Raw genomic sequence first — 21570 nt, forward strand, 5'->3', positions numbered from 1 at the left:
TAAATAAATAAAATAAATTTATAAAAAAAAAAAAAAAAGAAGAAGAAAGTCTGTTGAGGAGACGGAGGCAGTGGCCTTCTGTGGCTGGGCAGAGGCCACCTCAGGTCACCCCCCCCGAGAGTGGGGTGGTGGGTTGACCAATGCGCGTAAGCGGAAGCGAGAATCGGAGCTGAGACCCTTTGACCTTCTCTGACGGTCAGCTGGCAAGGGAGGCACTGGGGCTGCTGGGCAGAAACCTCTCCGCGGAGGAACGTGGATGGGGCCGGGCTCTGCGGAGGCCCCAGTCGGACTCAGTCATCTTGCGGGGTAGCTGGTGCTGTTCACCGCACATGACGGCTGCTGACCTGGCCACCTGAGCACTGCGGGGAGGCCACGGGGGGCGGGAAACAGAGCACGGGGTCTCTAAAGAGCTTAGAAGCTGGGCTCACTGCCATGGCACCATTGGTCTTGACTCTGTGGCCAGCTGAAGCCAGGACTGAGCCCTGGGCCAAAATAAGCTCTTGGAGGTGCCTGGGTTTATCAGATGAAGAGAGGCCTGTGGAAGGGGAGAAAAACTCCTCAAGACGGATGACAGCGCTCCAAGTTACACCCGTTTGGACTTGACATTGCCTTCCAAGCTGTGAAGGTACCACAGACAATGGGATGTCGGGACGGCTGATGACTCCAAGCAGTGTCCGTGCCTCCCAGCAGCCTTAGTCCGTGCGACCTAAGAGACGGCACTCAGGGTCATCATTTATGGGCCCTGGAGCGTCGCGGGGAGCTACCCAGAAGACCTGAGCTACCCATTGCTGTAGGAGCAGGAGGGCCTAGCTCTGGCCCCTTGGATCCCTTCAAGAGCAGGAGGCATGACCGCCCCACAGGAGGCCATGAGGCAAGAGACCAGGGGACCAGCTGAGGGGCGTGGCTCTCCCTGGCACCAGCCCCCCTCTTAGGGTCTCCCACTGGCTGGGAGGGGTCAGAGGAGTGTGGCTTCTTGCGTGAGGGAAGTTCTGAGCTAAGGTCAGGGTACCTTCTAATCTAAGCTGCTCTCAAGTCAAGGAGCAGAAGGCCTGATAGGAGCACTCAGGCAGGAGGTGATGGCCAAGGTCAAGAGAAGTATAAAGGATGAGGGGAGGGGCAGAGCAGAGCGGGGCGAAGTGAGACCTCTGACTCAGGACAAGCAGGCCGCTGACTGGCTAGGACCTTGGAAGAGTCAGCAGCCTTAGTGCACTCATCAGGGACAATGCCTGACCTGTCCTCCCCCTCGTTCTGCTCCTCTGGGTTCAGCTGCATCCTGCTCTGGAAGAGGGTCATCACAAAGCTGCAGCTGGGAAACACTGCCTGTGCCTTTGCCCATCTCCCGCTAGGGGCATCCTCCGGGCCGTGGCTTTGTCACCCCACACGTTTGGCTCAGAGTGGCCTCCACGTCCTCAGCACACTCCTAGCATGAGGAGTGTGGCTGAGAAACAGGGGGTGTGGAGCCAGGGCTGGAGAAGCTTTGGGAGCCAAGATGAGCACTCAGCTGTCCCAGGCTCTGAACAAAGTGCAGCAGTCCTGGCCCTGCAGGGTTTATGGCTGGTTAGTGGAGGCGATTAGATGGCTGTCATCAGCAGCTCATGCCCTCCCCCTTCACGTCTCTGCTGACACCACCCCAAGCTTTAGCCAGTCCTCACCCCTGGCCCCACACCCTTGCCCTCCTGGGTCTTTCTTGCTCTCCACAACGCGCCTAGCACTCACATAGCGGGTCTTCAATGTTTGTTGACTGAGACTCAATGACTGATGGACTCGGAGAAAAGTGGGGAGGTGGGATTGAGGACACGACTGGGAAACACACGTCCTCATGGTTTCTTGTCTGGAGGGGAGCGCTGGCCTGGGTGGATGTCATGCCGGGGCTGGGCTCCAATGCCTCCTTCTCAGGCCGTGTACCACCAGCCACAGGTAAACCTGGGCTGGACCAGGGGAGCTTGGTGGTGCCCTACTGACCGGGACTGATGTCTGGATTCTCCAGTTGGTGATAGACATGGTCAGTGCTCAGACACCACCACAACTATGTGCCTACAGACACTTCTTAGACACCCCAGGAACCTCTGGTGGGGTCCCCACTGCACACCTCACATCTTCAACCTCTGCCCTCTCTAATGACCTGTTTACATCCCTGCTTTCTTGCCTGCACACGTGGCTGATTTCTCCTGTGTTGGGGGAAGAGAAGTGTTGGAGGGCAGGGTGGAATGGAGCCGGCCATGCACATTCCTGTCCTGGGACCTTTGTCCTTCTTCCCTCCTCTTTTCTCGGCTGGAATTACCTTCCCCTGGACCCTCACGTGGCTGCACCCTCACTTCTCTCTCCTCAGAGAGCCTTTACTAGCACCCCTCAACAACAGCCCTCCCTCCCGGGACACTCCATCCCCTTCCCCTGCTTAATTTTCTTTGTATCATCTGTTACTACATGCAATTAGGTTTCTGTGTATGTGTGTGTGGGTTGTTTGTTTGTTTACCTTTTAATTATCTGTCTCCCCCACTTCATGTAAGTTACATGAAAGCAGGGACCTTGTCTGTCTTATGGATTACTGTCTCTCCAGGGCCTGGAACAATGTCCGGCATAGGTAGATGCCCAATAAATCTTTGTTGAAAGAAAGAAAGGAAGGGAGGAAGGAAGGGAGGGAGGAGAAATGGACTTCCTCCTGATCCTTCCCTCCCCCGGAGGGCTGCACAGAGCACACTGAGAGGCCAGGAAAGCCCACCCCTTCCACTGCCACCCACTTCAGGCACCCAGTGCTGTTTTGCCACCTCTTCCACTGGGCCAGTCCCCTGCACCACCCCGGCCGCTTATGCCTCCCACGTCTGTTTGCTCAGAGCCAGCAGAAGTGAAAGCTGGCCGGACTGTTCCGTTCTCATCGCTTCTCCATCCAACCTGCAGTGTTCTCTTGGCTTGTGGACAGGTTACTCTTGTTTATCTAAGTCTTGTTTTCCCAGACTTGGACCGACTTTGTGGGTCAGCCGGGGACCCACAGCCTGTGGCATTCCTCAGCCCCATCCCCTCGCATTCTGGAGGTCCCAGGTGACTCACTGTCTTCACTGGAAGCTTTGTGGTCAGCCCCCTGTGTGCTGCTTCTCCCGCCACCATCGGTGCTGCTCTGCTGGACGCGCTGGCTGTTTCTGCTCGGGCCGCTGATTTTCTGGCCTCCTTCGCTGCCCCTGAGGCTGGAAGATAGGATTTTCCCCCTGAGTGATTATTGTTCCATTTTAAACTCATCAAAGTAGCCATGTGCTTTCAGATTCAAACCAGTTTTCTTTTGCAGCAAGTTGTGGCAAGTTCCCCAGGAAGGGGGCCTGGCGATGCCGCCCCCCGCTGAAGGATGCTCTCACCCTCAGAGTACAGGTCAGCGGATGTGTCCTTCGACTATTTGCCACCCGAGTGCCACGCCCACCTCCCAGAGCTGGCACAGGGTTTGGTTCAGGCACGTGGATTCCTGATTCCTATGCCGGCAGTACTGGTTGGGCCTCCTCGCCTGCCTTCCAGCCAACACTCCTGCTCTCTCCCTGCTGTCCCTTCGCCAGGTTACCCCTGCTCGCCCTGCAGCTCTACGATTCTATGCCATGCCCCAGAAGCCTTCCCTGACCCTCACATCTGGGTTAAGTGCCCTTTCTATGCACTGTTAGGACCTGGAGAGAACAGCGCTGTGCCTGTCCTGTTCATTGTTATACCCAATGTTGCCCAGCGCCTGGAACACTGAAGGGACTAGATAAAAACTATTATAAAGAGTGAATGAATTGTGTGTGTTTGCATCTTACAGTGTGTTAGGACTGGGGAACCTCATCTCCAATGCCTTTGGTATTCACTGCAGCCCAAAGTTAAGGCCTCTGGCTAAAGCGTGTGCTGAACAGGAGTTAACTGGGTGTTTCCGCCTGCTGGGGTAGGGACGCTTTGCTGGGAGGGGCCAGAACTGCTGGGAGGTCCTCTGTCCTTCCCACACAGAAGCAAGGGTAGGATTGCCAGATACAATACAGGGCACCCAGTTAGATTTGAATTTTGGATAAACAGCAAATACATTTTTAGTATATTGCATGTCACACGTGGGACATACTTACGCCAAAAAAATATTAAATTCAAATTTAACGGGGCATCCTGGGGTATTTTCCTTCTTTTTAAGTCTGGGAACCCTAGCAAGGCAGACATGATCTGCCAGGTGCTAGGGGATCTGAGGTCCTTCCACAAGGTACATTCTGTTCACTGTCTGGGTTCTTCCTGCTCTTTCAATGCTTTTGGGCAAAGAACAGGGTGAGCTCAAGGCGTGGTTTCCCAGGGCTGTCACTAGCACACTTAATCCACGGTATCTCCCTGCATCTCAACCCCTGACCCAGGCTACTGGACTGGATCGTTAGGGAAGGCCTCTCTGAGGAGGGGATGTTTGAGCTGAGATTTGAAGGAATGAGCCAAGTGATGATGGGGGAAGATCGTTCCAAAGGAGAGTGGCTGTGAACTTGGTGAGTCTGAGGAACGTAAAGGCTAGTGTAGTGTAGTGAGTGCAGGAAGGGAGGAGTTTACATGGAAGACCTTGGGCCACATCCTCGGTCCCCAAGAAGGGGACTTGAGGCTGCACTCCTTGCTGGTCACCGCCCCCAGCTGTAGGGTGGATGCTTCTCTGGCCTCCAAGGCTGAGTCTCAGCGGCAAAGATGGGGGAGGAAGGGAGTGAGTGTCTGCCATCTGGGGTCAGGGATTCTGGCAGCAGCGGCAAAGCCATGGGGCCTGGTGCTTGACTGCAGTTTGGTGGGATCTCCAGCTCTTAAAAATGGTGTGGAGCCATGAGTGCTTAGAGCTAAGACCCCATGTGACTGGTCCCTGTGGAGAGCCACCTCCATCCCCTCCTGAGAGCACTTCTGGGAGCCAGGTGTGCTCTCCTTTCTAGGGGAAAGTGCTGCAGCCCAGGGTCACAGGGCCACGGCGTGGGGAGGACCCAAAGGGCTCCATCCCACCTCAGCAGGAGTCTCTCTCCTGGCTTTGGAAGGGGTTGAAAGCCCTACACCGGGAAACTCAAATCAGGTCCCCAGTGAGGCTCTGCTCCTTTGTGCAGGCCTGCCCACCCCAGTCCTCCTCCTCCAAACCCAAATACGCAGGCCAAAAAACGGGAAATGGCTCGTTTCCAAGGACTCAACTCACAAGACACTTGTTGCCTGCTGTTTGCCTGTTGGCATGTGAAGGAAGCTGTTTCTTAATTTAAAATGTCCATTATGGGCTTCCCTGGTGGCGCAGTGGTTGAGAGTCTGCCTGCTAATGCAGGGGACACGGGTTCGAGCCCTGGTCTGGGAAGATCCCACATGCCGCGGAGCAACTAGGCCCGTGAGCCACAACTACTGAGCCTGCGCGTCTGGAGCCTGTGCTCTGCAGCAAGAGAGGTCGCGATAATGAGAGGCCCGCGCACCGCGATGAAGAGTGGCCCCCGCTTGCCGCAGCTAGAGAAAGCCCTCGCACAGAGATGAAGACCCAACACAGCCAAAAGAAAGAAAGAAAGAAATCTTATAAATAAATCTGTCCAATCTTAGCCAGCTTTGACTACACAAAATAAGATTCCTTTAAAAAAAAAAAAAAAAACCTAACCCAAAGGCAGCACCTGAGTCATTATTAAAAAAAAAAAAAAAAAAAGTCCATTAACTCCCTCCAGCTGGAAAGCTACCCCAACAAAACTTCTGTTTGTGGAGGGTTTAAGCTTGCCCACTCTGAGGGCATGGGCCCAGCTGGGTTTGCCCCATCGGAAGGTGTGCCCAGGGCAGTGGGCACCCTTAGGTGTCTTGCCATGGCTTGAGAGTATGTTCTCTCTGTCAGGAGGTATTGGATCCCCAAGGCCCACCTTGGCCAGGGCCCTTGGGAAGCCCACAGTGCTGGGGCAGGGGGTGGGGGTGACGTCCCTTTGCGGAGGCTCTTTTATGTCTCCAGGGGAGGAAACCCCATTTCCCTACTACCGCCAGGCCCTCGGTGAGTCTTGCCAGGCATCCGACAGGAAAGAACCTTTTGTTCTGAGCTTGTAGGAAGTCTGAGCTGGACTTGTTATCTACCCACAGCATTTCCTGGATAGGGGGCCTGGACGGGGCTGCACTAGGGGCTGGCTCCCAGCCTTGGCCTTGGTTCCTTCCTCTCAGCGTCTGGGGCCGGGGAGGCTGCCCATGGCAAGGTCTAGGTCTTCACGAAAGGCTGGTGAGAACTGGTATTTATCTTTAGGCTGCTGGAGGGGGTGTGTGTGGGGTGGGCGCTATAGCCTGGCAAAGGCCCCTGGCTTGGGGAAAGGGGGCAAGAAACGTCACCTAGTGCGCGCGCGCCGTGTGTGTGTGTGTGTGTGTGTGTGTGTGTGTGTGTGTGTCGGGGGGTGCTGCGGACCTGGAGAAGGGGTGAGTCCAGCCTCCCTGCAGAGTGACACGTCCACCATCCGGCTGCAAGGAAGGGGCGAGTCCCTCAGGGCTGCAGGAGCGGCAAGGTAGGCCAAGGTCCGGGCCACGCCTGACACCTAGTGGCCACCTGAGCCCGGGGCAGGGCGAGGGAAGAAGCGGGGAGGGCAAGGGAGGGCGTGGAGGGCGGGAACCTGGAAGCGCGGAGACCAGGCCCGAGCAGGGCGGCCGTTCTCCCGTTCTCCCGGCCGGCATCCCCCTTCCCTCTGCCCGGGGCCCCGCCCCAACAGCCCCGGCAGCCCATACCCCCTCAGCCTCGCCCTTGGCCTCCGAGTCAGGCCTGGACTTGGACGCCTCCCACACCCACGGGTGGGTCGCAGAACCCCATACGTCCCCGAACGTGATGGACCCGGGAAGCCAGGTCGTGAGGCCCGGATTCGAAGGTTACCCGAGCTCGGGTCCGGAGGCCGGGTCACGGTGGCCGCCGTTCTCGCGCCGCAGGCCCTAGCACGCGGGCGTCAAGGTTCGGGCCCGGAGTCTGGCGGGACCCTGTCCCTAGACCCGGGACCTTGGGGGGCCGGGCCCGGTCCCAGGTGCGTGGACCCGCCGGGGGCACTTCCGGTCCCCGCCCGCCGCGTCGTCCGCCGGGCTGCCAACCCGCCGCCGCCCCCCCCCCCCGGTCGCCATGGAGACGCGGTAGCTCTGAAGTCCGCGCGGCTGGCCGAACCGGCAGAACAGCCCGGGCGTGGCGCGGGCAGCTCGCGGGCCAGTGGGCAGCGTGACGCTGCGCAGCGAGGACGAGGTCCGGGCTCGACGTCCGGCCAGGTAGGTGGCCGGGGCGGTTGGGGGCGAGCCGAGCCCCGGCGCGGAGGCGGGAGGGGCCCCGGGTGTGTGCGGGGCGAGGGGGGGGGACGGCGAGCTCAGGTGTGCCCGGCCTGGGGCGGGACCGTGCCCGCGCCGGGACAGGCCGGGATCCCGGCGCCGCAGCCATTCTTTCTCTTTCCCTCTCCTGCCGCCACACCTGACTCACCTCACCTGCTTCCCCGGCTCGGGGCCACCGAGCAAGGCCCAAGGTTAGGAGCTCATCCCACTCCTGCCTGGAGCCGTCAGCCGTCGGTCCCGGGTCTGCCTCTGTACCCAGTCTCTGCGGAAGTTAGCACGGAGCAGCAGGTGATCCCAAGTTTACGTACGGCGTAATGTTTTGCCCTACTCTAGAAACTAGGTGGCATAGAAGTGGATCAACCAACATTTGCCACGACTGTTCTTTTGAATCCTGAGACCGAGCTGCCAAACTGCTTCGCTAGTGGCGGGGCCTCCCTCCCTCTGCCTCTTTCCTCTTGGGGTGAGATGTCTAGCTAGTAGAGCCCTTCCTTGTTCTTCTCCAACATCTCCAGCCTCTTGGTGTGCAAGGAGTTTCCCGTTTGGGAAATCCTTACTCCTTGGGTTGGCCTTGGTAGCCCCTGAACTGTGGGTACAGGGGATGCAGAACTGAGCTGAGGAAGGGATCTGCTGCTGCCTTGGACACCTGGGAATGGTGGGGGGTACCTCCCCTCTCTGCCTGCCCTTCCCCCCAGGGCACCACAGAGAGGAGGATCCAGGTGGACCCTGGAGTCCCAGACATGTCTTTAGAAGCTGGCACCCCTCCCAAGTCTTTCTCCCTTCTGGTTGCCCCTCTCCACTCTCACTCTACCTTGGCTTTGAGGATTTTCTAAGACTCATTAAATGAAGCTCTATCTTATCTGGATTCTGTTCCTTCGTTTTCTTCTGTTTTTAATATAAATTCATTTATTTTATTTATTTAATTTTTGGCTGCGTTGGGTCTTCGTTGCTGTGCGCAGTCTTTCTCTAGTTGCAGCGAGCGGGGGCTACTCTTCATGGCGGTGCGCAGGCTTCTCATTGCAGTGGCTTCTCTTGTGGTGGAGCACGGGCTCTAGGCACGTGGGCTAAGTAGCTGTGGCTCACGGGCTTAGTTGCTCCACAGAATGTGGGATCTTCCAGGACCAGGGCTCGAACCTGTGTGCCCTGCATTGGCAGGCGGATTCTCAACCACTGCTCCACCAGGGAAGCCCAGGTCCTTCGTTTTCATAGCAAATGGAAAACAAAACAAAGAACAACAACAACACCCCACAGAGCTGTTCTACCTTCTCATACATATCTTGATTTCTCCTGTGAAACTGGATGGAGGCAGAAAATATAGGCAACTTGTAAATGCCAAGGGGAGCCCCATACAGAGAAACGGTTGCTACAACCCCGCCCCCGGGGCAGGAGGCGCCTCCTGGACCTGAGTGGATGCCCTGCTTGTCCCACTTCTTCCCTGCCTGCGCCACCTTCCCTTGGCAGGCAGAGCTTGGGCGGCTTCTAATGCAAAGTGGTTCAGCAGCACTAGAAGAATTTGGTGGAGGAATTCACCCCAGATCCAGGGGTTTCTGCCCAGTGGGGGGATTCATGGTAGACAGAAGGCGGGGTATGGATTTATTAGAGGGGGTCGTGCTGTCTGCTGCCATCTGGCTCTCTGTGGCCCCAAACCTCATGTGTCAGCAGCTTCGGATGCATGACTCTTCCTAAGGTTCTATTAGGAACAGGTTTAGTTTTTGTTAGATTGCTATTTAACTGAATACCTACTATGTGGCAGGCAGTGTGCTAGGCATTGGTACATATTTATCCTGTTTAATCTTTGCTACAGGCCAGTAAGGTGGATCTCAACATCCCCCTGCCTTATGGAAGAGGAAGCAGGCTCAGAGAGGGTGCTTGGCTCGCCTGGGCGCACACAGTCATGAACAGTGGGGCTGGCTTTGAAATCATATCCGTCTGACCAGGGCTGCACTGTGGCTTTCCCCTTCCTCCATAAAAAAATAAAGAGAATTATATTTTACAACCACATTGGTATAAAGATGAATATAATCCAGGCTGGATTAAAAATTAAAATATTTTCTTCAACCCTACAAGTTTGTTTTTTCTTATGATTTTAACAGAAATCAAAACATTTTTTGTGAGTCCCTACAAGTACTGGGAGCCCCGACACTGAGCCCCTGGGCCCAGTGGAGAACAGGGCTCAGTGTCTGACTTCAAACTTTCTACCCAGGGGTTACTTGGGTGTGGGTAGTAAGAAAGTGCCCCACCTAACAGCTCAGCCCTCATTTTGCCTTTTCTTTTATCACATTTGAGGACATTCTAGGACAATTGAGTCGTTTCTCCCCTTCACCCATCAAGAAAAGATCTAGCCCCCAACACAATCTTTTCTAACCCAATTAAAACCCTGCTGCGGATAAGGAGGCTGTGGCCAGGCCAGGCTCCCTGCTTCCAGGCTGTGGGACTTGTGCGGTGTCTGGTCCCCATAATGAGATTAGGCCTGGTGGCCTTTCAATGAAACCCCCTGGGCTCAGGGAGGGAGAGGGATGCTCGTTAGCACGTTCAAGCCCTGCGGCAGCTCCTGGCCCTGGTTGATCGCATTAAGTGGAGTCTGGCTGCAGGTGTGTGTGGGAGGGGAGGGGTGACTGTCACAGCCCAAGGTTCCAAAAGCTGCCAGAGATCTGACATCCCCATCCTGTGCTCTGACAGGAAGGAGGGTGGCCGGGTAAGGATCCACAAGGGCTCGCCCTGGTTCTGAGACTCTGGTCTACTGGGCTGAGGAAGCCTTTGCGGGTGTAGATGGGCTGCTTCCAGACTGTTGACATTGCTGCCTGTACTGCTGCACTGGGAACACAGGAGATCCCAAAGCAGCCCGTGTTCTGGGGTTCCACAGGAAGGGAGGAAGGAAGGGAGGAAGGAAGGAAGGAGGAAGGTAGGAGGAAGGAAGGAAGGAAGGAAGGGTGAGAGAATGTTCCCACTGTCTAGACTGGGAAATGAGGGAGCAGAATAAAAGATATTTGCTTACTAGGGAGTGAATCTCAACTGATTTCAAGGTTTGCAAATGCACATTTGTTTGTGGGTGAGTCAGATTCCAACCAGAGTCCTTGAAATGCCCCCATCATCGGAAGCAGCCCCTTCGTGTACAAAGATACGTTGTCAATTATGTTGAACCGAATAAGCAATGGGGCAACGGCATTGCTGAAGGGGTCTCAGTTCATCTTCTGTGAAGCACAGAAACCACTTGATGCTTTGTCTTTTCTGTAAATCTGGATTTTTCACTTAGATCTTATTGGCTGAGGTCACCTATGGGGAAGCTACAGGCCTGCCCGAGGACTGGTCTTTCTGTGTGTGTTTTCCTGTCGTCCCTCATCCCTGGATTTAGAATCACCTTCAAATTGGAAGGGGCCACAGGGGAGACTGCTTAGGCCTCCATGAGTCCAAAGGTCATTCTTTATCTCTGGCTTCCTCTGGGATGCCTAGTTACCAGGGCACAGGGACCAGGAAAGATGCCTTTGGAGCAGTTGGCATGAAGATCTTGCAGCTAGTTTGTCCCCATCACCTCTTCTCTCTAACCCACCTGTTTCCATCCTGCAGCCTTTTCTCCCAGGAGAGCCCACGGGGGACACCAATGCTTGATGCTATGGTGGGTGTAAACTGCCTTAGAAGCATGGTTCCCCAAGGGGTGGGGAGGGCCCAGGAAGACTGGCGTGTGAGGGGAGAGGCCTTCCTGGAGCCCTGCCTCCAAGCAGATTCGGATCCCCTGAATACTGGATTCAGTATTCAGGAAGTTTTCCTTTCTTCCCTAGTTACTGGCCTGAGAAAGTGCAGAGCCACACCCTGAGCAGGCAACCCCTGTAGGAAATCCAAGGGAGTGGCCACCCCAGTGTGGTGAAGCCAGCATAGACTCTGGAAAGTGCTCTGGGAGTTTAACTCATAGCCTAAGTTGTTACGGCCCTTTACTCTAGAATCTGCATCTGCTCTGCACCTTGTCTGCAAGGCCCTGGAAGGCGGAGGCCATGGCTCGTCTGTATCCAGCAGTGTGACCCCCATATCGTAGGCGCTTGGTAAACAACTGAGTTGAGCACTTCTTTGCTGCGGATGATTTGGGGCAAGTTGTTTATCCTCTTTGAGTCTCAATTTCCTCATCTGTCAAATTGGGGTAATACTCCTGTTATCACCATAGGTTATTGCGAAGATTGAACTGAGTACAGAGCGGGGCTCCCTAGCCCTGAGGCTCGCAACCCCAGTCCACCACCCTGGGGTGCAAACAGCACTAGGGTTTGGACTCCGAAGGGAATTCAGGTTGTGAGTTTTCAGTGAGGACGTTAAAGCCACGTGTTTAGTCACTGTGCTGTTCCCACATGTTTTCTTTTCAGCACCACCAAGCGAGTCTCCATTTCTCAGCAGGTGCTCCTGGGTGTCCTACAATTTAACTCAACATTGTCACTACCTACTGGAGACGGCGTCAGATCCCGCAGGGCTCAGTCCCACAACACTGCCCCCACCCCCTTCAGATGCTAATTGCAAGTCCAGGTTGTCACCTGTGCTGCTGAACAACAGGCTATAGATCAGAGCTTCCCACGACCTTTTCCTCAGGTTCAATTAATTTGCTAGAGCAGCTCACAGAACCCAGAGAAACCTGCTAGATTGCTGGTTTGTTATAAAAGGATATAACTCAGGGACAGCCAGATGAAGAGGTACGTAGGGCAAGGTCTGGAAGGGTCTGGAGCACAGGAGCTTCTGTCCCCGGGGAACTGGGCTGCACCACCTTCCCGGCACGTGGATGTGTTCACCAACCTGGGAGCTCTCCAAACCCTGTCCTTTAGGGGGTTTATGGAGGCTTCATTACACAGGCCCGATTGATTAAATCATTGGCCACTGGTGGCTGCACTCAGTCTCCAGCCCCTCTCACTCCCTGGAGGTCAAGGGTGGGACTGAACGTTCCAACCCTCCAGTCACGTGGTTGGTTCCCCTGGTAACCAGCCCCACCCTCAGGTTTTCGAGGGGCTTCAGTAACACGATGTAATATTAACATAACAAAAGAAACGATTGCTTTGTCACCTGGAAAATTCCTAGGGTTTTACAGGCTCGGTCCCGTATATTTCTTATTATAAATCACGCTATCACGGCTGTGAAGAGAAGTCTGATTTCTGCCCGACTCCTGAGGAGGTTGGCTGCGGGGGGTGGAAATCTGGCTCCGGCTTGCGTCACCACAGAGCGGCTCTTGACCCAGGAGTGGCAGTCTTTGCAGCCTTGAGCTTCCCCTCTGTGCTCAGTGGCTACTCGGTGGGGACGCTGTGGCAGGTCTGCCGGGGCAGAGCACGTTCCTTCCAGTCTTCCTAATTCAGAGCTAATCAGATTCTGACTGCGCCCCAGGCTCTCGGGGAGGAATCTAATAAAGCAGAGGAGGACAGCATTTCTCAGGTCCGTACATTTTTCCTGTCAGAGGCGGCCAAGGGATGAGATCCCCGAGGGAGAGGTAGGTGCATTCCCTGCCTTCTGGGAGCTCACAGGGCTTAACGCGAGGCAGGACACCGAGGGTAAGTGAGCGCCAGGCCAGCCTTGGGGACACAGAGGAGGGGGACAAAGTGGTGAACAAAATGCCCATTTCAGGTCGTGGAGCAAATCGATAGAGGCGGAGGAGGAGGAGGAGCGGGGAGTGTGAGGTGGAGGGGCTAACAGCAGGTTGTGTTGCTAGAGCTGGGGAACTGGGAGCATCTCTTCCGAGTGGACTTGGTAGGAAAACAGTGGGGGCTGCAGGTGGGCACTGGGTTAGGGTCAGTTATGGAGTTGGCATTTGACCACCATACGCTGGTGGCCCTTTGTGCCTGGTGTGGCAACATGACTGGGACCTGGCTTTGCCCCTGTCGGTCAGGCAGGTTGAGGAGGGTAGGGAGACGGGGGCAGAAGCTCCAGGCCCTGCTGGGTGGTGGAAATGAAGATGGCCAAGAGGGAAGTGATGGCGAGACCTGGGGGAGAAGCAGGAGGATTGGGCACTGGGCAGAAGGGCGACCTGGGAGGTCAGGAGAGGGGTGTAACTTTGGATGTGCTGAGTTTGAAGTGTTTGAGGGATGTCCAGGTAGAGATGTTAGTGGACAGTTAGAAATGGGGTTTAAATTTGGGGGAGATGACAAGCTGGCACTAGATTTAGGAGTCATCAGTGTCGAGGTGACAGATAAGCACGAGGGCAAGAGTTCCAGAAATACGGCTTCACTGTTGCCCGGGGCTTCTGGAAACAGGTGTTCCCACCTGCCTTGGGAGTGTTTTCTGGAAGATGATTTGACAGAATGTATCCACAACCTAAAAAAGAACCTAGCCCTTGCTCAGGATTCTATTTCTTCATTTAGGAATTAGACGAGTGTGCAAAGATGATCACAGTGTTGTTTATTTAGTGAAAAGCTGAAAGCTGGCTAAATATTTAACAACAGGAGATTAGGGGATTGGTTAAAATATGAAATAGCCGTGTACTGACATGAAAAGATGTGCATGATCTATAATGAAGTGAAAAAAGCAGGTTAGAAATTGGTATGGTCATGTTTCTATGAAAGAAGGTACATATATTTCTAGAGGAAAAGGATATAAATCAAAATGTTGATTACTTGTAATTTTTCTCTTTTTTTGCTTATCTGTATTTTACTGCAGGGAGGTGTGTTAACACTGCCTGCCCCCCTTTTTAAAAAATGATGGAGTTGCCAACAGTTGTCAAAGGTGGCAGAGAGAACTGGGGGTAAAGAGAGCCCGGTCCCCAGGAGGACAAGGCCAGGCCAACTGGAAACTAGTTCTTGAGCAGCACAGGGTACAGGGTGTGTGCTCGGTATTAGGGGGGGACCCCAAAATGTGTTAGTCAAACATCTCTGCTCAGCTGCTGTTCTCTGCTGGTAATGAAGGAGAAGGAGGGTGTCTCCAGCGCTGCTGGGAGAGGCTGGGGCAGTGGGAGAGGCAAGCTGGGGGGATGGAGCGCTCGGCCCTCTGGGAGCTGCAGCAGCGCCTTTGTGTGGCCCCAGGCCGCCAGCACCGAGGCCCAGCAAACGGAGCCCATACTTGTTCATCAACTGCCTCCTCTCCTCCCATCTTCCAGCTGCCTCTCCCGCCTGGGTGTGGGGAGAACCAGCAGGTTCAGGGGGAAGAGCCGGCACACAGGCCACCCTGAGCCCGGGCGAGGCTGTGGAGATGCCAGGGACTGGGCAGAGGAGCCAGGAAATGCCTCCCACTGGCCCCTGAGCCTCGCTTCCCCAAACCCCGTTGAGCCCCCGGTTCCTTGTCTGCAGACGGGAGCAGTGACACCTGCTCTCACAGGATCCTTGTGCGCTAAGTGACCCCAGGAGTTCTCACCTTGTAGGTCTCCGTTCGGGAAGCCTGGCCTGAGGGAGGGGCGCAGGCCCACGCCCCAGGTGTGGAGGGGAAGACGAGGCAGGAAGGGAAACGGGCAGCTCGGCGGCTCCTGTCCCCTGGTCCTTTCTACTGAAGCGGCTCAGAGAACATTCCTTCTACCGGCAGCTGCCATGCAGCTCTCTGTGGGCAGGACTTCTTTCATCTCCAGCTGGGAGCTGAAAAAGCAGGCACGGGGGAGTCAGGTTCCCCATTTCTCACCCTAGATGTCCTTTATGATTCATCTGGAGGAAAAATTCCGGCACCTTCAAGGAATTTGCTCACTTCTCTGTGTTTGTTTCACCTGTGAACCCCACCTGAGAAAACCCAGGGCCTCCTGAAACAGAAAGTAAAGCACTGGCACTGGGCCCTCCTGCTCCGGCCAGAACTTGGAGGACTCCGACTTGCTCCCTCATTGCAGGTGGAAGTGCAGCCAGGTGTGGGTCTGTCTCTGCAGGAAGGCGGGCCCGTCCCGCTGGGCGCTCTCACGGAGGCCTGGGGTTGTGGGCCGAGAGGGAGGAGGCAGAGGTGGGCAAGGGAGGCCTGGGATGTATTTTTGGAGGCTGTGGGCCGTCCCTCTGAGCTCCACCATCTTTCCTGCAGCAGTCGCCTCGGCATAGAGCCACCTCGGCATGGAGAGCCCTGCCCGCCCAGCACCCGCCCCCGCGGCGCTGCTTTACTATGTGGCCTTCTCCCAGCTGCTGGGCCTGGCCGTGGTGGCCATGACTGGCACCTGGCTCGGTGTGTACCGAGGAGGCATCGCCTGGGAGAGTGCCCTGCAGTTCAATGTGCATCCCCTCTGCATGATCATCGGCCTGGTCCTCTTGCAGGGAGATGGTGAGTCCCTGGGCGATGCCGCCTGAGAGGAGATTTGCAGGGACCCTTTCACACCTGAATCTGCCCAGTTAGAGACGGAAGCTGGCTTGGACCTTGGGGACACTGGGAATCCAAATCAAGGGCCCCAAGGCTGGTGGGTGGCAACTCCTTTCTGACTTATCCCAGATCTTTCACCTCGTGCTTCAACAAGGAACATCCGAAGGTGTGTGTGCTTCACACAGCGGAGGCCCAGGGGCTGGGCTGTGAGCAAGACAATCTTCTGCAGAGGCGGTTTGAAATTGAGGGAGAGAAAGTGAGTGTGAGTGTACACGTGTGTGTGTGTGTGTGTGTGTGTGTGTGTGTAGATGCTGGACTTGGTGGAGCTAGAGCGCCTCTCTCTGGGGTAGGATCCAGGCCGTGGCTGGCCCCCACCCTGCCTCAAGGCCAGGGGGCCTTGGCCTTCTCCTTCTGGTAACAAGAAAGCTGGATCCATGCATTCTTCCTAGATGTGGTCCTGGTGACAGCCACCCCCTTCAGCAGCAGACTCCTGAGGGACATTCCGCAGGAGCCCTGGCCCTGACTGCTTCAGCCCGAAGAGGGGGGATTAGCTTGGGGTCGCAAGGTTCTGCTTTGAGAACCTGGGGTTTCCCAACCGGGGAGCCTGCTGGCCAAGAGTAGTGAATGTCTGATCCGGCTTCAGTGCTGTACAATCTGAGAACCATCATAGCTAAGAGGTGAACTCAGAAGCTTGGTGGCACCTTGATGTTGACTGCACGACGAGCCTAAAACAAAGCCTGGGATACACAGGACAGCTAAGAAGGGGGCGGGCGGTGCGGGGGCGTACGGAGCCTCGTTTCCTCCCCCACTTTCTGTGGCTGGGGTACCTGGACAAGCCCTCCCCTCTCCAGCCGGGGGTGTCTCCTCGCTGCCCTGACAGGAAGGCCTCGTGCTCGGCTTAGCGCCCTGACATTCCCTTTCTCACGGCCCACCAGCCCTGCTGGTTTACCGTGTCTTCAGGAATGAGGCCAAACGCACCACCAAAATCCTGCACGGGCTGCTGCACGTCTTCGCCTTCGTCATCGCCCTGGTGGGTGAGTTCCTGGCACGGGCCCGCCCTCCTTCCCCCACCTCTGCTGACTTGGGGAAGGAGGTGCTTTACTGTCCAGTCCCCCCTCCCCACCCCTCCTCCCCCTTCCAGGCAGGGACACTGGGTGCTGGCAGCCACCGAGCCGGTACTGGAGCCCAGAAGTCCCGGTGGGTCGGGTTTCCCTTGGGTCACCGCACCCCTCCGTCGCCATCAGCCAGTCCTCACGCGACCCCCGCCTCCGGCCAGGCCTGGTGGCGGTGTTCGACTACCACAGGAAGGAGGGCTACGCCGACCTGTACAGCCTGCACAGCTGGTGTGGCATTCTGGTCTTCGTCCTCTTCTTTGTGCAGGTGAGTCCTTGCCGCCCCACGGCGCTGGGGAGGGGCGGGGAGCAGGGCCCAAACAGGGCCGGGGCCAGGCGTGCGCACAGGCGAAAGGCGCTCCAGCCCGCCGGGCGCTGCCTCCGACCCGGCGCCCTTCCGGCGCCCTTCTGGCCGACAGGCACGTGGGTTTGGTCCCAGGTCCCACCTCGGGGCGCACAGTGTGGGGCTGAGACCGGCCTCGAGCGCCGGCCGACCTTCCCCACGTGCTCAGCGCTCCCGCCGCCGCTCCGGCCGGAGGCCACCGCGCGGGGGGGGGGTGGCGGGGCCTGCGGTCCTCGCGGGAGGCGGCCCACCTGGGGCGTCCTCGGGCTCCAGTCTCCAGCGCAGCTCAGCCTCCGGCAGCACCTCGCCTTTCCTCCCAGTGGCTCGTGGGCTTTAGCTTCTTCCTGTTCCCCGGCGCGTCGTTTTCCCTGCGGAGCCGCTACCGGCCGCAACACGTCTTCCTTGGCGGCGCCATCTTCCTCCTCTCGGTGGGCACCGCCCTGCTGGGCCTGAAGGAGGCGCTGCTGTTCGAGCTCGGGTGAGCGCCCCCTCCCGGCGGCTCTGTGTGGGGCCGCCGAACAGCGGCTTTTCTCCCGGGGGAGGGGGGCGGCGGGGGGCGGCGGGGGGCGGCGGGGGGCGGCGGGGGGCGGCGGGGGCGGGGTTGGGCTTGGGATCGCACCGCATCTTGAGGGCCGGGGGCGAATGGCACTCGGCCTAACGGCTACGCCTCGGGTGGCCTCGCCCTCCGCCCCAATCCCGCAGGACCAAGTACAGCAAGTTCGAGCCCGAGGGCGTCCTGGCCAACGTGCTGGGCCTGCTGCTGGCCGCCTTCGGCGCGGTCGTGCTCTACATCCTGACCCGCGCCGACTGGAAGCGGCCCCTCCAGGCGGAAGAGCAAGCGCTCTCCATGGACTTCAAGACGCTGACCGAGGGCGACAGCCCCAGCTCCCAGTGACGCGCGCCCCGTGCCATCCCGTCCCGTCCCGCGAGGCGGTCTCCGCCGTTTCGGGGCCCCGACAGGTGTCTGTCCCGCACCCGCCGAGGCTCCGGGGGTGGGGAGCGGGGGTGGGGCAGCCCTCCTCCCTGAGCGCTGATTTCCGGGGTTCAGGCGCCCTCCGCTTTCCCCTCCTCGCTGCTGCTGCTGCTGCTGCCGCCGCCGTGTTAGTCCTGCGCAGACCCGCGCCCCCGTTGCCCCTGTCACCCCCTCAGATGGAGCAGCTTTGGGTAGGGTTCTGGGCGGTTGGGCCTGGTCGCAGAAGCACAGATCCCTAAAGGGGTCGGAGAGTGGGGGGCGGCTCCCCGCTCGGGGCAGCGGGGCCTGGGCTGTGTCTGCGGAGAAGGCGGGGCTCAGCGCCGTGCCTGGCGAGGCCAAGACTTGCTTTGTGTGACACCGAACTCCAACCAGGAGTCTTGCGGGCCCAGCCTTTGGCAGCGGAGCAAGTGATATTATGTGTAAAATATGCTGGTGTCAGGGCAGGGTTCCCCAGGAGAGGGGAGGGACTGGCCCTTGGGAAGCTCTGGACGCGGGGCTTTGGCCCAGCTGCGCTCTGCAGGCTTCTCTTTCTTTAACCCCTTAGCCCCAGGGCGGCTTTCTTTGCCTTTGGGGCCCAGCAGCCCGAAGAAGAGGCAGGAGGTGGGCCTGGGCGGGCGCTGCGGGCCGTGTGCCGCCTGCAGGGGCTCCCCTCCCCGCGGGGGGCCGGCCTCGGAGAGCCAGCTGCCCACCAGCTGCCCACCCTCGGAGCTCACTCAGGCGCTGCTCTGACAGAGGCCCAGGACACAAGCCTTTTTGCTTTAAACAAAAAGCTGCCGCTGTTGCCCCCTTTCCCTTCCCATAGGGAGGGTAGGGGCTGCCTGATCAGGAGGAAAGCCTCATCCTCTCCTACCTGGGGCCCATCTTTGCAGGAAGTTGGGACCAAGTCAGAATCGGATTAATCCCCCCAACCCCATGAGTGTGTAGTGCTGTTAGCTGAGTCACTGTTTGGCTTCTGTCTAGAAATAACGTGATTACAGCATCGATCTTGTGCTTCTTGGACCTGGTGAATGCTCTCTCCTTGTTTTCCTCGTTTTCCGGGCTTTGAGGAGCATGGCACTGTTTGAGACAAGACACAGTTTACTTAGATGAAGACATTAATAAAACTTCCAAATCTGACTACTGGTTTTTGTTTTTTAACGGCTGCCTTTCTCACACCTAAATGCTGCCTTCGAGAAAGGGGGCTTGTCTCCCCTAATGCTCAGATTTCTAAAACAGCTTTTGCGGTGGGTCCTGCCTCAGGCGATGCTGCTTCTCAGAGCAGGTGGCTGTGTTGGGCGCCTTACCAGCAGGGCTCCCTGCTCCCTCCCGTGGGCATTCCGGGCTCTGCTGCAGCCCCGGCACCAGGGTGTCTCCGCACCCTGTTTATATCATACGCTCTGCAAGGGCACGGGCTCCGGCAACTCTTTGATCACCTGGTATGGTCAGTGTTTACACGTGGGAAAACTCCACCTTAGACAAACTACCAGAGTACAATTGTATATCTCCGTTGCCAGAAAGCCACAGAGAGAAATGGAACCTTGGATTTGCAAGAAAAGTCTGCAAGCTGGCCTGTTTGCCAAAGCGTATGCTGGATGACTCATGAGCCAAAAAGCCTCCTCCCCACCCCCAAGCTGATCCATGGTGGTTTATTTTATTTTGCCTGTGGCCAATCTTCTATGAAGTACAATGTAGTGTTGGTACAACAGATGATTCAATAAATGTCTACAGCAGGTCTCTTGCCTGTTATCTTCATTTACTGTGGCAATAAAAGGAGCCAGTGCTTTTAGAAGATGCATGAAGTTAGTCTACTAGGGTTGAAAGAATTTGCATATCCCCAGGCTGGGCACAGAAGGTAAAGTGATTAATGATATTTATGATGACACAGGCTCTGAAACAGCCCAGTGGCTGTCCTGACTCTGGACCCAGTGAGGGAGGCTCTTCCACACGGTTAGAGAAATTCTCTTCTCAACCCAGAGTGGCCTGGAGGGTGGAGCCGTAAGAGCCTGACAAGGGCCTTGGCAAGAATTTTCCCCAGTATTCAATTAACCTTTTTCCTTTTAAAAATGTCTCTTCATTCCTTAAGAAGAGGAGCAAAGCTTTGAGAACAAGCTGAGGTTCCACTTTAGATCAATTCCTGAGGCTCAGGCAGATGTGTTTACAGTAAACCTGGGTGTGACTCAGATCCCACCGGGATCTACCGTGTGCTCCTCAAAAGCACTGTCACTTGACAGCTGAAAAACTTACTAAGAGGGCTCACTATTGAAAGGGACCATGGATTCTTACTTCCTAGCACTTACTTTATTTTCTGTATTGAATCTGGTTTCTGGCGTGTCTCAGCCAGAGCTTGAGAGGTCTTTGCTTGATGCATCTATAGAGTCTTTCTCCTGAATCCAGCCTTCTATGTGGACCTTCATTTGCTTTAAAAGCCTGCAAAGCACGGCCTGGTACATGTCATAAGGTGATCTCTCGGTCAGGGTCAGGGCTGGCTCTCCGCGCGGGGGCAGAGGCATCCTGACCCTGTGAGGGTGCCATCTCTCTTGCAGCTTTTGTGCTAGCCTCTGAATCTTAAGGGTCTCTTTGTGTTTGAATATTCAAATGATCCCAGATGCTGCCTCTCCCTCCAGGGGGCTACTCCTTAACCAACTCACCTTCTCACTGGGTTTGGAACCTTGAGAGGTCCCAGAGTTATGCCTCTTGCCCATGGCACAGAGTTGTTTCTCTAAAGGAGCACAAAGTAGCATTCTCTAAGCTTCCTTCTGGACCACTGCCTGTGCTGCTTCCGGGGTCATCCAGATTGCTTGCTTGTCTTGGATTACCCCTTCTCAGGAAGGGGGCAGGCAGCATGGTACAGGGAAAATGCTTGCTGGGCAGATCTGATTCAGAGTCCCACCTTTGACTCCATGACCTTGAGCAACCTAAACTCTCAGGATCTGCTTCCTCATTTGTGTTTTGGAGACGGCAACGTCTGTCAGAAATTGGATGAGGAATACATTAGAGAACACGTGGGAAGTCCCCATCACAGTGTCTGGGACATAAGGGGTATCTCAGGAGAATGGCCCTTTACAATGGACTCAGTGCTGTCTCTTCTATGAGGCCCTTTTTATCATAGGGCCTTCCAGACATGATGTCCTTATTCCTGGCAATGGGAAGACTCAGTCTCCAAGTTTCTTCAAGCTCCTCCAGCTTCCATTTTTAAAGGTGAAAGAAGACGATGCTATGTTCCCCCCTCAGCCTTGGCCTGTGGAAGGGGAGTCTGACTGCCCACGTGCATGTGTGCACAGCGGTGTGTCGAGCTATAAAGAGCAACTGAAGGGCACCTACCCGGGAATGAAAACGACTAGGGGAAGACCTACCAGAATGTGCTGAGTGCACTGTTTCCTGCTGCTCTGAGTGGCTCTTTAGTTAGGTTCAGGGCAAACAGCTTTTAAGAATTAGCTTTCTGGGACTTCCCTGGTGGCGCAGTGCTTAAGAATTTGCCTACCAATGCAAGGGACACGGGTTCGAGTCCTGGTCCGGGAAGACCCCACATGCCGCGGAGCAACTAAGCCCGTGCGCCACAACTACTGAGCCTGCGCTCTAGAGCCCGTGAGCCACAACTACTGAAGCCCGCACGCCTAGAGCCCGTGCTCCGCAACGAGAAGGCACCGCAATGAGAAGCCTGCACACCGCAACGATGAGTAGCCTCTGCTTGCCACAACTAGAGAAAGCCTGCGCAG

The 21570-nt window shown here is 56.5% G+C and overlaps 1 protein-coding gene and 1 long non-coding RNA gene across 13 annotated transcripts; one reads left to right on the forward strand and one right to left on the reverse strand.

Annotated features, from left to right (window-relative positions):
• Nucleotides 1-6938, reverse strand: LOC309619086. Of its 4 annotated transcripts, none has more exons than XR_014238747.1 (3): nt 6806-6938; nt 3046-3179; nt 1-2598 (listed from the first exon to the last, which is right to left on the reverse strand). It is a non-coding gene; the product is annotated as an uncharacterized lncRNA (long non-coding RNA). The 4 variants fall into 4 exon arrangements; XR_014238748.1 differs by having other exon boundaries at nt 1-706; nt 1232-3179; XR_014238749.1 differs by having other exon boundaries at nt 1-3179.
• Nucleotides 6939-7029: 91 nt separating this feature from the next.
• CYB561 (cytochrome b561) lies at nt 7030-18991 on the forward strand. 9 transcript variants are annotated; one of them, XM_082373858.1, is made up of 9 exons: nt 7057-7182; nt 12653-12746; nt 14802-15011; nt 15178-15411; nt 16383-16481; nt 16724-16827; nt 17223-17380; nt 17605-17862; nt 18836-18991. In XM_082373858.1, exons 4-8 carry the CDS (start codon nt 15207-15209, stop codon nt 17795-17797), a joined length of 759 nt encoding a protein of 252 aa, XP_082229984.1. In that variant the 5' UTR covers nt 7057-7182; nt 12653-12746; nt 14802-15011; nt 15178-15206; the 3' UTR covers nt 17798-17862; nt 18836-18991. The 9 variants fall into 9 exon arrangements, with proteins under 9 accessions (XP_082229985.1, XP_082229989.1, XP_082229984.1 ...); XM_082373863.1 differs by lacking the exons at nt 12653-12746; nt 14802-15011 and adding an exon at nt 7345-7527 and having other exon boundaries at nt 7052-7182; XM_082373857.1 differs by lacking the exon at nt 12653-12746 and having other exon boundaries at nt 7060-7182.
• Nucleotides 18992-21570: the final 2579 nt, after the last annotated feature.

Source organism: Balaenoptera borealis, assembly GCF_965194805.1.
Source record: "Balaenoptera borealis genome assembly, chromosome: 20".
NCBI lineage: Eukaryota > Metazoa > Chordata > Mammalia > Artiodactyla > Balaenopteridae > Balaenoptera > Balaenoptera borealis.

What these genes read in the sequence shown, in the direction of transcription:
- CYB561 (XM_082373859.1), top strand. Translation starts at nt 15,207, where the DNA reads ATGGAGAGCCCTGCCCGCCCAGCACCCGCCCCCGCGGCGCTGCTTTAC. An exon ending in CTTCGTCATCGCCCTGGTGG is followed by an intron (nt 16,482 to 16,723) that starts GTGAGTTCCTGG and finishes GCCTCCGGCCAG; the next exon opens with GCCTGGTGGCGGTGTTCGAC. An exon ending in GCGCTGCTGTTCGAGCTCGG is followed by an intron (nt 17,381 to 17,604) that starts GTGAGCGCCCCC and finishes CCAATCCCGCAG; the next exon opens with GACCAAGTACAGCAAGTTCG.